Below are 16287 nucleotides of genomic sequence, written 5' to 3'. Positions count from 1 at the left end.
CCTTGGAGTTGGGCCTACTTTTAAAAAGCAAACCTTGACCATAACTTTTTAAGGGTTAGGGCTGTTGCTTTCATACTTAATATATTAAATTCTTGTGACAAGACCTTTCATTTAATAACAAGAACTTTGACCCTTTGACCTTGGAGTTTGACCTACTTTTAAAAATTTTTAACCTTGGCCATAACTTTTGAACGGTTAGGGCTAGGACTTCCATATTCAAAAGTATTCAATGTGGCAAGATCTTTCATTGGATACCGATTACCTTGACCTTTTGACCTTGATCTTGGAGTTTTTTGTACTTATGGAAAAAACTTTAATCTTGGCCTACTTTCATATTTCGCAATCGTTTTTCCAGTGAGAATCCCCTACTTTTGGTACCAATTTAATAAATTTGCATGTAAGAAAAATTTAATCTTTGCTATGTTGCCATACGGGGGCATTAGTGTTTCACAAACACATCTTGTTTTCATTTCAAATGAAAGAATTTACCTAAATTTAACCTTACAAAAACAACACCTGAGGGAACGAAATCCCAATAAGATTTTTGTAATAAACTCTGGGACAGCAAAAGGCTATCCTAATAAAGTAGCATATCTCCCCCGCGTTCAACATGTACGGGCCCAAAAAAATGCAGAGCATAGAAATACATGTTTTTAAGCTCAGAATGAGAATTTACCAAAAATAAATGTTCTACAAGCAAACAGATCAACTACTTTCCTCAAATAAAATCCTTCAAATGAAATACTGTTTTCGTCAATTTCAGCTTTACTTTGACTAGATATACATTAAATTCCGCTTAAAAACTAAGTCTGTGATTAAATATTTTGTAGCCTACCACCCATGGTCTGTCCTGGAAGTTATAAATAGAATGTAAAGAGTTAATACTCGGAATTCCGCCGTACTGAAATCCTAATAGAATGTTTTTCCAGTCCTCACATGCATCTCTTACACTCTGTCTGATCAGCAGGAAGTCTGGTTTGAATGACCTGTAAGACATAGCAGACAAGGTATCTACTAGTATATCATTCACGTCTAAAAAGGCGGAATAATCTTAAGAATGCTTAGTTGGAATTATCATTCTACATTTTTATTATTGTGATACCAGGGTATTTTTGAGATCCTGCTAAAATGCTGCCAATTAACAAATAAGAGAACACAAGACAGCGTCTTTTCTATACTTCTACATGAATACTTTTGTATTTTATACTTTTATGATGCAACTTCCATAATAACATTTTAACCAACAGTATGCAACAGGAAAAAATTTAGAAGCACATTATATACAAAGACTAAAACATATCCATAGTACTGTTGGTATGTTCCAGTATTTAATTATCTAAGGAGATTATTTTATATACTTTTAGTTTGTTGGTATTGATTGTCATTTTTGCTGTTAATAGATTATGTTCTTTCCACATTTAGGCTGCTGGTAATAGTTAATGTTGTATATACTTTGATGGTGTTGGTAATACTTTATATTTGCATATCCACTGCTCTCTCCCACTATGAACACGTAATTATCAACTGCGTTCATAGGACTGTAGACGCAACTGCTTCTACAATAAGTGCAATTGCTCTATTACACTCGTGTAGAACAAACTGCACTACACATATATAGTGTATTGAGAAGTATATATATGAAATGTTCCATAAGAGGAATAAAAATAAGTTTTTAATAATATTCTTTGAAAAAAAAAAAAGAAATTTAGAATATTTAAAATTGCTGATTTATACCTTTAAAAATTTAATTTTGGTCAATGTATTTAATTGTATAATAAAACTTTTTAAAATTGTAGAGAACTGCCATATTTTTATTTTTTCGTATCATGCATATTTGTACAAAGAACGATAACTCTTCACACTTGGGTAATAACATTCAGAAAGAGAAAATTTCTATAACTAGTATATCTATATTTCAAGAATGATTTCAGCTATTAAAAATAAATAGAAAAACTAAAAAAAAAAAATTATAGAAAATCATTCTGGAGTAATAATCATTATAAAAGCATTCTCATTTTTCATCATAGTGTTAAATCATTGATTTTTGTCAGAGGGTTTTAATAACGTTGATCGATGACGTCACAACTGCATCAAAACAAAAATGTGATGACAGCGCTGCTTGTATCCAGATAACTGTGTTTGAGAGGCAAATACTTTATAAATTGTTTGTGATTTATTAGAGAAAAGGAGCATTAATCAGGTTGACTGATTTTAAAGCCGTATGTTTTTCTTTACTAAAGACAGGATGCGTCCTTATGTAAGTCAGGATTTCCTCTGATACTCTTGAAAAAAAATCAAAGAATGCAAATATAAGTAATAAACAACGATTATTCAGTGAACATGGCATTATGAATAGCAATAGCTCTGCTGGCATATTTTCCATGATGCGCTAGCGCGCATCATGGAATATGCCAGCAGAGCAATTGCTATTCATAACGCCATGTTCACTGAATAACGTTGTTTATTTCTTAAATGTTCCTAAATACATGTATACATTTTTAAATTATTGGTAATACTTCATGTTACATATACACAGTACTATAATAGTTAATGTTCCTAGGCTAAATTAATATGTAGGTACAGGTATGTAGCTGGATATCCTTAACGTTTAGGTAGTTGGTTATACTTAATGTTTAGGTAGTTGGTTATACTAAATGTTAGGTTGTTAGATATACTTAATGTTTAGGTTGTTGGATATACTAAATGTTTAGGTTGTTGGTCATACTTAATGTTTAATGTTCAAGTTGTTGGTTACACTAAATGTTTAGGTTGTTGGATATACTAAATGTTTAGGTTGTTGGTCATACTTAATGTTTAGATTGTTGGATACTAGTATATTTAATGTTTAATTTGTTGGTTATACTAAATGTTTAGGTTGTTAGATATACTTAATGTTTAGGTTGTTGGTCATACTTAATGTTTAAGTTGTTGGTTACACTAAATGTTTAGGTTGTTGGATATACTAAATGTTTAGGTTGTTGGTCATACTTAATGTTTAAGTTGTTGGTTTCAATAAATGTTTAGGTTGTTGGTTATATTCAATGTTTAGGTTGTTGGTTATATGTAATGTTTAGGTTGTTGGTTATACTTAACGTTCTTTTATATACGTTTAGGTTATTGGTTATATTTAATGTTCCTATATACACTATCTGGTTGTTGGTTATATTTAATGTTCCTATATAACACGTTTAGGTTGTTTGTTATATTTAATGTTCCTATATACATGATCTGGTTATTAGTTATATTTAGTGTTCCTATATTATACATGTTTAGGTTGTTGGTTATCTTTAATATTCCTATTTCCACGTTTAGGCTGTTGGTTATACCTGGTATTTCTATATACACTATCAGGTTGTTAGTTATACCTGGTATTTCTATATACACGTTTAAGTTGTTGGTTATACCTGGTATTTCTATATACACGTTTAGGATGTTGGTTATACCTGGTATTTCTATATACACGTTTAGGATGTTGGTTATACCTGGTATTTCTATATACACGTTTAGGATGTTGGTTATACCTGGTATTTCTATATACACTATCAGGTTGTTGGTTATACCTGGTATTTCTATATATACGTTTAGGTTGTTGGTTATACCTGGTATTTCTATATACAATTTTAGGTTTTGTTCATTACTTTCCTACCTGACGACCTTTGTTCCATTCCTTGTAACTTTGATGTCTACCATGGTTCCGGTATCTGTATAGGAGGCCAAATTGATTTCACTAAATTCTGCCTGCAACAGAACAAGGCAAGTACAATAAGAATTACGAACTCTGTGCTTGTGTGTGCGTGTGTGTGTGTGTGTGTGCGTTTTAACATACGTATGTTGTTTTTTAGCAAGTAAATTATCGACGATTTTACCTAGACCCGATACAGTCAGTCATAAGTTAATCTATAGACAAATCCAAGCTTACCTGCTCTACTCTGACATCCCAGTCGCCAAAAATTTTCTTTCCGACAAAATACTTAGACCTACAAAATTAAGGCATATCAAGGAAAGTACAAAGTTCCGATTTCTAAGGATGTTGAAACTACATTCAATTATTTGGTCATCACCATCAAATAGGACAAGCCTTTTTAATTCAAAATATTGAAGAAATGTAATTTCGGAAGGTGGATGGGTACAGTTTATGAATTTTGTAATAAATCAGCGCTTTAAAAAACTGGTATGCAGGGCTTTTGCTTTTTACACCAAACAGGGGCAAATCGAAGGAAAAAATCAACATATATCAGAGAACAATAAAAGAGGGGGTTGGGGTATATCGTCTTGTGGTGTTCATTCTTCCGTACGTCCATAAAGCTTGTTGAGTACTCGTCTCATATCGGCAAATCCTCCTATATCACTGAATAGAACTTAAATAAGACTTAATTACGAAAAATTTCTTCACTATGCTTTTATGCACCTGTAGAATTGCGTTTTCCTAACAAAAGTCACCGGTGTGGCGCCTCTGTAAGAGCCTCCGCTCTAAAGTCACGAAATAAGGAGTCTAAAATCTAAAAGAAATTATTGTAAAAGAATCTTTCTCGCATAATGTTACTGCACGTGCACCTGATAGTTTTCGTTCCATGGGACTGATATTAGCGGTTTCTTGAAAACCTTAACACTTTAGAATTCTTTGTGAAATATGAGGAGGGGTTTATACCTATCTTTTATCCGCAATTGTTTCCATACCACTGAATACATTAAATGTGACTTTCACAGAAACTTTCTAAATAAGTTTTCTAAAATGTGTCTTTATGCATCTCTTATTTTATGTTAAGGTTGAACAGATATTTTGACTTTATCATGGTAAAGTCATAGAGTTTGCCATAAAGCCCGTCCGTGTATGGAAGCAGTGAGTATCAATTGAGTGCTACTCACCAGTCTGTGTGGGGATCATCCACAACCAGCAGAATCTTACATCGATCTTTATTATATGGTTTATTGACACTTGGATGAGAGATCCCTGCACTTGTAGATCGAGAAGGAGAACTTGGTGCGCTGGGCGAAGGCCCTTTTTTAAAATTTAGAATAGTGGCATTGTCCTCTCGGTCCTTCAATTCGCCCTGGAGATCGCCTGAACTAAAACGTCTCCGTAAGAAATTCATGGCATTTGATATGAGCTCCGTTTCTGCAGTAAATTGGCTTCACCGTCTCTCTCTTTGATGAAGTGGAACATGGACACCCAGCTATTCAAAATCTTGACATAAGTTTATAGCCTTTAACTAAAGTAAAGAAACAAAAAAATTGATTTTCTTATTCAAGTGTTCAGATAAATAATTGGTCATTTTTTCATAACCTCCTTCATTTCTCCTCCCAATCGGAAAATAAATCGATTCTATTAATAATTAAGGATTTTTTAAAATTCCAAAATGTAAGGTTTAAAAAAGAAAAACAAGCGTCGGTAATAAGTACATGTATATTTGAAAGCATAGTAAAGACAAAGTATGTTGATGATATACCTGTAAATATTTCAACTTTTAAAATATTTGAATCGCAGTAAGATTGGGACCAGGTAGTTTTGGTTATGACTAAAATGATAATAATAATATTTTGCGTATTGTTTTTCAAACATCTTTGTGCATCACAACATTACTAGAGTGTTTATCGAAATTATTCAGAAAATTTCAAATAACAAAAGAAATTATCTCCGGTGTGTTCTGTTGATCAAAATTACTGCTTTTGAAAAAAAAAATCCTGCATAAAAGATATCAATGGGAACGTTAAACCTAGTAATACTAGTATTTCTGATACTATACCTATACTTATTATTGTGTGGTGCAAAATACCCGATATTGAAAAAGAAATTCAGTTATGAACTAAGTAAACGAAGATTTGCGGATCAAAGAAGGCTTACTGTAGTTACTGGGAAAGATATTTGCTCAGCATGAATGAACATTAAGAATAGAATTTCTTACCCTACCAGCTCTTGTCTTTTTTTTCTCTCCATTTTTTTTTCAATTTACATGTAGCACATGTTAAAAAAAAGTGGGCATTGGAATACTTAGTGTTTCAGAAGTACTATATCATCAATTTTGCAATTCTTTGATAACGCTGATTTACAACAGACTTCGAATTTCGAATGAATAAAAGCAATCTACAGGATGATATATATCTATAAATAAAGCTAGATCAAAATAGCACGTGTTTTTTTAAACAAGCCTAGTGCTTATCTTGATAATATTGTACTAGTAGTACATTATTAATTATTTTTTCATTGAGACTATGCGTACATGAGATTCAAAGACAGCAAATATTGATCTGTTCTAGCCGCCTGATCGTGCTACAGTCAGCCGACATTTTTGGTCAAACTGCTTCACCGAAGAAAAACATAGGTCTTTTCAAGAAAAAATCCCAATATTTTGAAATAAAGTAAAAATATTCTACATGTACGAGATGTAATAGAAGAGAGACAGTCTTACCCGGGAATAAATGAGCCTTGTACTGAATTCCATTCTACATCCTGTCTGTTCTGGAAACAAGAAAATCAATACCATTCCCATGATACAGAGTAAAATTGATCCAGGATATTTATGATAATGTTTCAGATGAGTAGGTATATAGCTGAGATCGATGGGACAGCGATAGAAAAAGGGACTGTACTTATTCCAAAGACGTGCTGAATAAACCTTTCATAATTAACTCCCAGAACTTAAACTCAAATAAAGAAGTACTTATTTGTTGATCTACACTGAAACTACGGTTCATAAATTAATACGGCGTGGAATATAAAATATAAACGGTTTGCCAAAAACGGTTCTTTTTTATGGTTAAAAGCCAAAAATCCTGAAACTCTGAAGTCAATGTTTTTATTCCATGTATCATAGTTATTAATTTCAATCAGTTAAAAAATCCGTTTCTCTTGATTGTTTAAAAATTTTAATTCAATTTATTGCTCTGTTTGAATTTTTAGAATCAGATAAAGAGACATTTTAATATGCCACAGTTCCGCCAAAAATGTACTAGACTCAAAAGTAATACATGTACTATTTCTATTCAATGGTGTTCAATTACGAAAAGAAAATATAATTATTGTGTGATATTTTTAAATCATTTGTATCTGAATTTGTTACACATGTAAGCAAATATACTTTGAATATTTCATTTAGTTAGAAAGAAGACATGAGTCCATCCTTCATGCTAAGAAAAGACTGAGAGATGATTAAATTCAAAATACAGATAGTCACACATCTTAAAAATGTTGGTCAGATCCAGCATAGTCTGGCAGAGGCTGTCCCTGGATGTATCATTCATACAGGTTTGATCTAAGGGATGTTAAGAAAGTTCGTTCCAGGATGATATATTTTTAAAAAATTCAAGGTAGTACTTAACTAAAGAGATGAATTTTCAAGTCTGACAAAATCACAAGAGTGTGCTTTAGATTTAGAGCAATTAATTTCTAGCAGGAAGTTATAGGATTTTTCTTCCATATGAAAATATATATAACATCTTTAAAGCACCCGAATGATAGAAATGCTGGTCATTTTGAGTGAAAATAAAGGATAATTTACTGTTGTTTCTTCAAAGCTTATCTTGCATCAGACAAGCTGATTAGGTTTAAGAACGATATAATCACTTTTCAATAGAATAGGTTTGTCATTTTGAAAGTTTTCACAGATTTGATAATTTTTGTATAATATTTGAAAGGATATTTTGACCTGTGTGCTTAATATATGTCACAAATATGCGTAATCCCTAAATTTTCTGAACAGACATCATCGGTTTTAATACCTGCCCTCTCCTAAATTGATTCAACAAAAGACAGTTAAAACCTTATCAGTAGCAAGAATGAACTCTGTAAACATGAAATATCACAAATTGTAAATATCTTCTTTGGGGTACCCATCACTTATCCGCAACTCCTCTCATATCACTGAGAAAAATTTGATGAAACTTTCACAGAATCTTTATTACATATTGCCATTGTGCACCTCCTATTTACTTTTTGATCTGACACATATTTTGGCTTTCCCATTGCAAAACATGGACACTGCCATTATATTCATGTGGGAGGCGGGGTTATCATTTATTGAGCTCATTGTCTCAATTCCGACCATTTTATTTATCATGGAAAGTACAGACTTTACCTAAAGCCCTGCTTTCCGACATAGTTTTCTTAAAACTCTCCTCTTTTCATTATCAAGTAATTTTCATTTTGAAGTGTGCTGATTCCTCCTTTATGGAAGGATTTCAGTGCCACATTTAATAAATACATATTCACCGTATACAACGGGTAACGCGGGGGAGTTGCTAAAAAGTATGGGGGAGTCGTTTTCAGCGTATGGGGGAGTAGATTTTCACCGCTTCGGAGTCAGGTCACGCCTTTTTTGGTATATGTAAGATGTTTTTACAAAAAACAAATAGCCCACGGAAGGTAGCAATAGTTAAGCTTTTTCTTGGTCATTTGTCCGGCTAGCATACACGTCTAGTTTTCTCAAACACTTCGAAACTAATCGACAGATTTCATATTTTTGTTGATCAAGTGGTTAAAAAATGCATGGTTTGCACAGTCTACGACTTGTGTAGAGATTCCGACAGTTAAAACAGCTAAAGCACACGTTTATCTTTTAAATGCAACAATTAAAACTTCTCTAGACTTTATAAGAATTAATATTTACTTCAGACAGTAAATGTTACGTAGGGGGGGGGGGGGTCGTTTCTGGAAAAACACAACGCATAGGGGAGTCGCACAATTGAATTGTACTATTATTTTAAATTTCAACTTTTCATTTGCTAAATGCTTCCTTACACTTTTTTTTTGATAATTTCATAATTTAAGTAAAATGTAACATGAATAAAAATCAATATAAGCAATATGTACAAGTAAAAATAAAAACATGTATTTATCGTTCCCTATTGTGAATCGCATGAGTATATACCAGTACTCCATATACTAGTACTTATTACTACATGTACATTTGATATGGTTTCTGCACTGATGAGCAGTGGTATATCCCAAAACATTCTGCGATAAAATACTGTTGGGTTGTTCATTTAATGTCGAAGAAAAAAATAAATACAGATATGGAAGGATGGGGTAGGAAAGGGGACTTTAGCTTTGCCACTTTCCTTCACACATAACATAAATGAACTTTTCTAAAGAATATATTTCGGGATGAGGGCATGATATTTGAATATTTTTCTTTGTGAATTTTTATAGCTCTTATTATTATTAGAAGTTCAGACCCCGCCCTTACCCTGTGAGATGTTGGACCTGCCGATGAGATATTGCACCGCTTACGTTACAGTATGGGCGGGGTCAGCTGTCAGAACTTTATACTATCGAATTGAACAAGTTCAAACTTCATTGCGGAGAATCAAAATTTCATCATGATATCAAAATATACAGTAAAAAAACAAATCATTTATCGAATGTGTTCTCGGGCAAAATTGCGTTCATCTTGAAATGCGTTTTGTCAACCCCTTGAACAAAACTATTTGCCTTCGACCTAAATTATAACAGCCTCGGGCAAACAGTTTGCTTCTTCGGTCCGACAAAACGCATCTTGTTCTCGAACCCTATTTAGGAATGTATAGTACTGGTTGTCCCCCTTCGAAAACTTCGAGCTCGTAAAAGAACATATCATGTGCCTGTGTTAATGCAGTTTAAATACTGCATGTATAAGCAGGGAACACAAAACAATTATAATTCGAGACATCTTTTTGAATACTAGTATTTCTTTATTTCAATTTACGTGCCTTTAATGATAAATGACATAAATGACTGTGTATTTAAAATATCAGTCTCAAGAAAGTTTTAAAAGTGTGAAATTCTTCCTTTTAAGAACATACTGTTGTAACGTTTTTTACAAAGAACAAATGATTATCTATTGGGTCCGCTTAGGATTCCTTCCTAAGAATCACGTTTATAATATAAATCAAACTTCAATAACAATGGCGAACTGACTGAATTCACTATATATATTTTTCCTAGGTCCTATCTGGATAATGATTAGAAAACTAACTATAAAACAAACTATAACAACAGAATCACTGACAATCAAGCAAATAATCAAATATAAAACCTATCCCTGTAGTTGCAGACTGAGTGGTATAACCAACAATTATGTTGTTTCCCGACACAGTCTGCAACTACCTAAAAAGCACACCCTAAAAGTCACTGAGACACCTTTATTAAAAGTCACCAAGACACTATAGTCACTGAGACACATACAAGGAACTAGATTCTTTAGCTGAGTGGTCTAACGAACAATTCTGTTGTTTCCCGACACAGCCCAAGAACTTTGCCCAATAGGTGTAAATCAAGCGATGAGTAACTAACAAATAACCAAATACTTCATGGGTGCTTCTATTTATACTCTTTTTACTTACTGATGATTGGTTAATAATTTGCAAACTTTGATTGGCTATAATGTAAACGTTGATTGGTTAATTATCAAATGATTCTATTGGACGATTTCAAAGGTATTTCAATCCACTATGATTATTCTATTTCATTACACTGTTTTCCTCTACTAACATATGTGTATTAACCCCAGATTATCCAAATTATTTTCAATCAACATGCTAATTCATTGGTGCTTGAAGATGTGTTACTTTATATGATAAATAAATAATTTAATTATGAATGTTATTTATGGGCCAACCTGAGAGCATATTCCAGTTAAAAAATTTCTAAACCCAGAGATTTTTTTCCTTTTTTTTAATGAAAAAAAATGGTTGATATTATTAACAAATTTTCCATATTACAAACCAGACTGTTTTTAGCCGGGCTTATTGCTCAATGAGCAATTGCCGGCTTATGTCATCCTGTTCAAGGCAGGAAGTCGACCCCATAGTCGCCATTTTAAAGTTACGTGTAAAAATATAGTTCTTGCTCTGAACCGTTTTTGAGATAATACAAACGCTAAATAAAGCAACAAAAATAAAACGAAGTTTTATCTTTACAAAACATAAGTATCAATGACTTTAAAAACTTCAGTCAAAGAACATAGTTCATTAGCGTAAGGATTTTTGATAATCAGTGTTATCGTAGTTCTCTACACATACGAGGTAAAGCAGGAGAGGGAACCAGACTGGCCTGTTCGTTTACATTCAGCTGCGGTAGCAGATTAATTCTGATTCTGACAAAATCGGACCGTGGTATTAGGACCGAAAAAGTCACTGTCAGTGTCTTATCATTTATATTGATATTTTTAAAATAATTTTTTTCATCAGAATATAAACGCGTGATTCATGTAAGAAATTCATACTACTCTGTAAATGAGCCCGGCTCTCTGTACTTCTGAGTACTTTGATTTTTTTATGGAGAGGCTGTCATTGTTGGAAGCAAGGGTTCGTGATCTTTTTATTTTTTTTTTTTATTTTTTGTGATGTAAGAAAATTACATACTGAGAGGAGGGTCTTGTCACCGAGCACATGTGCTTCGAAGATATATAATCCACACTTATTGTACAATATTGTACTTGCATATCGATGATTTTTTTTTTTAGAACTGATAAAGCCACAGAAAAAAATCTTGTCGAAAGTTCAAACTATAAACTTTAAGGAATTAACCAAACATCGATTTATAGATATCTACGAGTAAATAAAAAATATGGCGGTATAAAAAAAATAACCTAAAAACAACACCAAATATGCATTTGAGTTTATTTTGCGACTCCCCCATGCGATGTGTTTTTCCAGAAAGGAATCCCCCTACGTAACAATCACTGTCTGAAGAGAAAATGTCTTAATTATCAATTTTATTAAGTCTAGAGAAGTTTTATTGTTGCATTTTAAAGATAAACGTTTGCTTTTGCTGTTTTAACTGTCGGAATCCCTACACAAGTCGTAGATTGTGCAAATCATGCATTTTTTAACCACTTGATCAACAAAAATATGAAATCTGTCGATTAGTTTCGAAGTGTTTGAGAAAACTAGACGTATATGCTAGCCGGACAAATGACCAAGACAAAGTTTAACTATTGTTACCTTCCGTGGGCTATTTGTTTTTTGTGAAAACATCTTACATATACCGAAAAAAAGACGTGACCCACATCTCTTCCAACTCCGAAGCGGTGAAAATCTACTCCCCCATACGCTGAAAACGACTCTCCCATACTTTTTAGCGCCCGTTGTATACGGTGATAATTCGATTGTTATATTTATTACTAAATTACCCTTGGGGCATATGAGTGAGACTAAAACCACTTTAGGGCCTAAATATCCTCTTCTTTTTTCTTTCACATAAAGCAGTCAAACTGTTGGCATGATTGTAATAAGAATTGAGCTCTTTGCCTTAAGCTGTAATATCCCTCTGATAAGAGGGATAACTTTCTGAAGATATTTTCCATGAAATTCGGTGAAATGTCTACTTTCTGAAGACATTTTTCCATGAAATTCAAGGAGTTGTCAATTCAGATTTTACAGATTTCCTTAATTTGGACCATTTTTTCAGTCAACTTAATCAAATCTGTTCTTTTGTACAGATGTTGATTTTTTTAGTTTTTATTGCCAACATTTTATTAGTTATTCATAATACTTTACTTTAAAACATTCATACAGAGTTCCTCTAAACGATGTAAATTGAGATATTTCTTTCTCTTTCTCTAAGTCATTTAATTGTTACAGAAATTTCAGGTGCAGAATTGTTGATAAACATTCAATTTGTTTCACTAAAAAAAGTTTTCAAGGGCGATTATGGAAAAATAAGTCTTGTTGATGGATGCATATTATTTTACACACACAGAAAACAATTTGATATTTAAGGAATCACTGTCTAGTTAGTATAGTATGCCATGGCATCAACAATAGTGGGAAACATGGGGTACTTTGCATAACGGGCGAAGCCCATTTTGCATCAATTATCCAATGTTTCCCACTATCGTTGATGTCTCTGGCATACTATACTAAATAGACAGTGATTCCTTATATTTCTATTTTATTTTAACAAGAGGCCCATGGGCCTTATAGTTCACCTGAGCATCATGCAACAACTTTCCAACGTTTGAATTTGGTGCATGTTTTAAACTAGATGTCACAGCATTTACAATTTTGAAAGAGGCACCATTACTTATCATAACTACATGTATACACTTTGCATGCTTATTTTGGTTACTTAATACCCATAGACAAAGTAGGAGAACAAAAAATACATTTTGACTAATCAGTAATTTTGTTGTTGTTGGCATTGTTCTGTCTCGGGAGACAATGGAGATCGTGCCAAGGATCAGGATCAGTCTGTGGTTGAGTGGCAGCGCCGACTGTGGCTGTAAAGTCCGATTCTGGAGCGGCATGCTTTGTTGCAGTTCGCACAGATGTGATGTGGTTGAGCTGAGACTGAAGCTACTCTTTGTCGTCTGCGCTGTCTTCTCTCATCCCACTGTTCTTCCCTCCTCTTTTCGCTGAGTTGGAGGCCTGCCTTGACAGCATGCCTCCATCGATTTCGGTCAGCAGCCACTGCTTCCCAACACGCCGGGTCGATGTCTCCGGCCCTCATGTCACGTTTTAGGACATCCTTGTAGCGAAGAACAGGCCTTCCTGTAGGTCTTGATCCAGTTACATTTTGACTAATCAGTAATATACAGCAATAATCAGTAGTGCCACTACCACACATGAACCCCTGACTTTTGGTTCACATGTACACATTTCACTATTTTGGAAAAGGCAATCTTGCTTATCAAAAATGTTTTATTAAAACTGAGGAGCAGATTTCAAACAATTCATTTTCAGTATATAAGTAGAGCCCCTCCCCCATGGTACCCCTGACCCAGGGGTCTTGAAATTCATAATTCAGAAAGAATGGCCCTTGCTCATCATAGCTAAATAGATAGATTGTCTGCTTGATACCCAGGAGCAGAGAAGAAAATTTTCAAAGATTTAATGTGTTTTCACTATGTAATCAACTGAGCCCTGTCCTAAGACCAGAACCCCTTACCCCGGGGCCATAAAATTCATACTTTTGAAAGAGGCATTTTTCCTCATGATAATTATGTACTTAGTTAGTTTATTTAGCGTAATACCCAGTAGCAGAGAAGATTTTTAAAGAAATAATGCATTTTCACTATTTTATCAATAGTGCCCCACCCCAACACCAGAACCCCAGGCCTTAACCTGGGGCCATAAATTTACAATTTTAGAAGAGGCATTCTTGCTCATTATAACTATATACTTATTTTGTTTAATACCCAGGAACAGAGAAGAAGATTTTCAAAGAAATAATGCAATTTTTTCACTATATAATCATTAAAGCCCCGCCCTAGCACTAGATCCCCTGACCCTGGGGCCATAAATTTCACAATTTTGGTATATGACTCAATGGTCATTACATTCACGCTAACAGTTTGACTGCTTGATGTCCAGGAGTAAAGAAAAGGATTTTTAAAGATTGCATGAACTTTAGTGGTTTTGACCCCACTCCTTAGGCCTAAGGGGGGCAGGGAGCATGAAATTCATAATTTATGTTTCCCTTCATCCATAGATGCTTTATCCCAAATTTGGTGGAAATTGGTTGAGTGGTTGCAAAGGAGGAAAAACAAGAGGCCCATGGGCCACATTGCTCACTTGAGCACTAAGGGTAGGAAAAAGTAGAAAATGGCTTTTTATTGTAAAGTTTAAATCCAAAAGTAGTCCCATGACCAATCATGGATTTGCTAGAAAATGATTTTTAAAGAATTTTCCTATATATATCTTTAAAAACTTTGGTCGGCCATTTTGGCCCCGCCCTACCCCCGGGGGTCATGATTTGAACAAACTTGAATCTAAACTACCTGAGGATGCTTCCATATAAATATGATGAATTATGGCTTTGACATTCTTGAGAAGAAGATTTTTAAAGAATTTTCCTATATATTTCTATGTAAAACTTGAATCTACACTACCTGAGCATGCTTCCATATAAATATGATGAATTATGGCTTTGTCATTCTTGAGAAGAAGATTTTTAAAGAATTTTCCTATATATTTCTATGTAAAACTTTGGTCGGCCATTTTGGCCCCGCCCTATCCCCGGGGGTCATGATTTGAACAAACTTGAATCTACACTACCTGAGCATGCTTCCATATAAAATTTACTCAGGTGACCTGAAAATGTAGACATAGATTTTTAATAACACGAGGACTCCCATGCCAATTTTAATAGCCCTCGCTCACTGACGTCAAACACAAAGGCAGCCACACGAGATTTACATGAACTTTTGGCCTCCTTAACGTCAGACACAGAGACAGATGCGCACAAGATTTGCATGCAAATAAGGCCTCCTTAGCTCCTTACCTATCAACATGCCTAATTTACATTATGGTAGAATTATCAAGAAATTAACTCCGCTAACAATCAAAGAGATATCACTGAGAGAAAAATTAGAAATGGAAATATTCTGCTTTAAAAAGCAACGCTTTAGTATGTTTTCTAATGAGAATCAGATAGGTATGAGAGTGAATATTATTTTCATATAAACTTCATATTTCTAATTTTATTTTGAGATAAAAAAAATTATTGATCTTTTTTTTTTACCACATCAAATTTTCTACACATTGTGATTTGACAAAATATTCATTTCTGAAAAGTAGACAATGCTTCATACTTCAAGTTATTTTCCATTGAATCTAATGCTATTGTTGTTGATGAAAATCAATGTTTGGAATTCAAAACCAGAAGTCTCTGTCGAGACTGTAGCTCTACTGATTTGTACTTATAACAAAGGATGAGAAAAGAAGCCATTGCCATCAGACCAAAACTGTAGAAGGAGTAGTGTATTGAAGGAATTTCACAGACATTTCTATTTTTAGTAACAATGGCAACACTGTTCATCGAAATCAAAAACCGATGCACTATTTTATGTATCTTAGTGTAGTCTATTTGTGTGCCAAGTTATATTGAAATCAGACCAAAATTGTAGGAGGAGTAGGGTTTTGAAGGAATTTCACAGAAAATTCTACTTTTAGTAACCATGGCAACACTGTTCATCGAAATCAAAAAAAGATATACTATGTCATGTGTCTTAGTGTAGCCTACTTGTGTGCCAAGTTATATTGATATCAAATCAAAACTGTAGAAGGAGTAGCGTTTTAAAGGAATTTCACAGAAAATTCTATTTTTAGTAACCATGGCAACACTGTTCATCGAAATCAAAAACCGATGCACTATTCTCTGTATCTTAGTGTAGCCTACTTGTGTGCCAAGTTATATTGATATCAAATCAAAACTGTAGAAGGAGTAGCGTTTTAAAGGAATTTCACAGAAAATTCTATTTTTAGTAACCATGGCAACAGCATTCATCAATATCAAAAATCGATGCACAATTTTATGTATCTTAGTGTAGTCTACTTGTGTGCCAAGTTATATTGAAATCAGATCAAAAC

The 16287-nt window shown here is 33.6% G+C and overlaps 1 protein-coding gene across 1 annotated transcript in view; it reads right to left on the bottom strand.

Moving 5' to 3' along the window:
- The window catches only part of LOC134278251 (synapsin-like), a 36318-nt gene extending 29850 nt beyond the window's left edge, over positions 1–6468 (bottom strand). The window contains exons 1-5 of the mRNA XM_062760569.1: positions 6408–6468; positions 4867–5210; positions 3920–3977; positions 3647–3738; positions 836–986 (exon numbers count right to left, since the gene is read on the bottom strand). Coding sequence (XP_062616553.1) covers positions 836–986; positions 3647–3738; positions 3920–3977; positions 4867–5093 — 528 coding nt within the window. The 5' untranslated portion in view covers positions 5094–5210; positions 6408–6468. The remainder of the gene's footprint in view (positions 1–835; positions 987–3646; positions 3739–3919; positions 3978–4866; positions 5211–6407) is intronic.
- Between the last annotated feature and the right edge of the window lie 9819 nt (positions 6469–16287).

This window comes from Saccostrea cucullata, unplaced genomic scaffold (genome assembly GCF_032062105.1).
Source record: "Saccostrea cucullata isolate Sc308-1 unplaced genomic scaffold, CSIRO_AGI_Scuc_v1 ctg853, whole genome shotgun sequence".
Classification (NCBI taxonomy): Eukaryota; Metazoa; Mollusca; class Bivalvia; order Ostreida; family Ostreidae; genus Saccostrea; species Saccostrea cuccullata.
The sequence above is the reverse complement of the archived record's forward strand: the minus strand, read 5'-3'. Positions and strand labels throughout refer to the sequence as shown.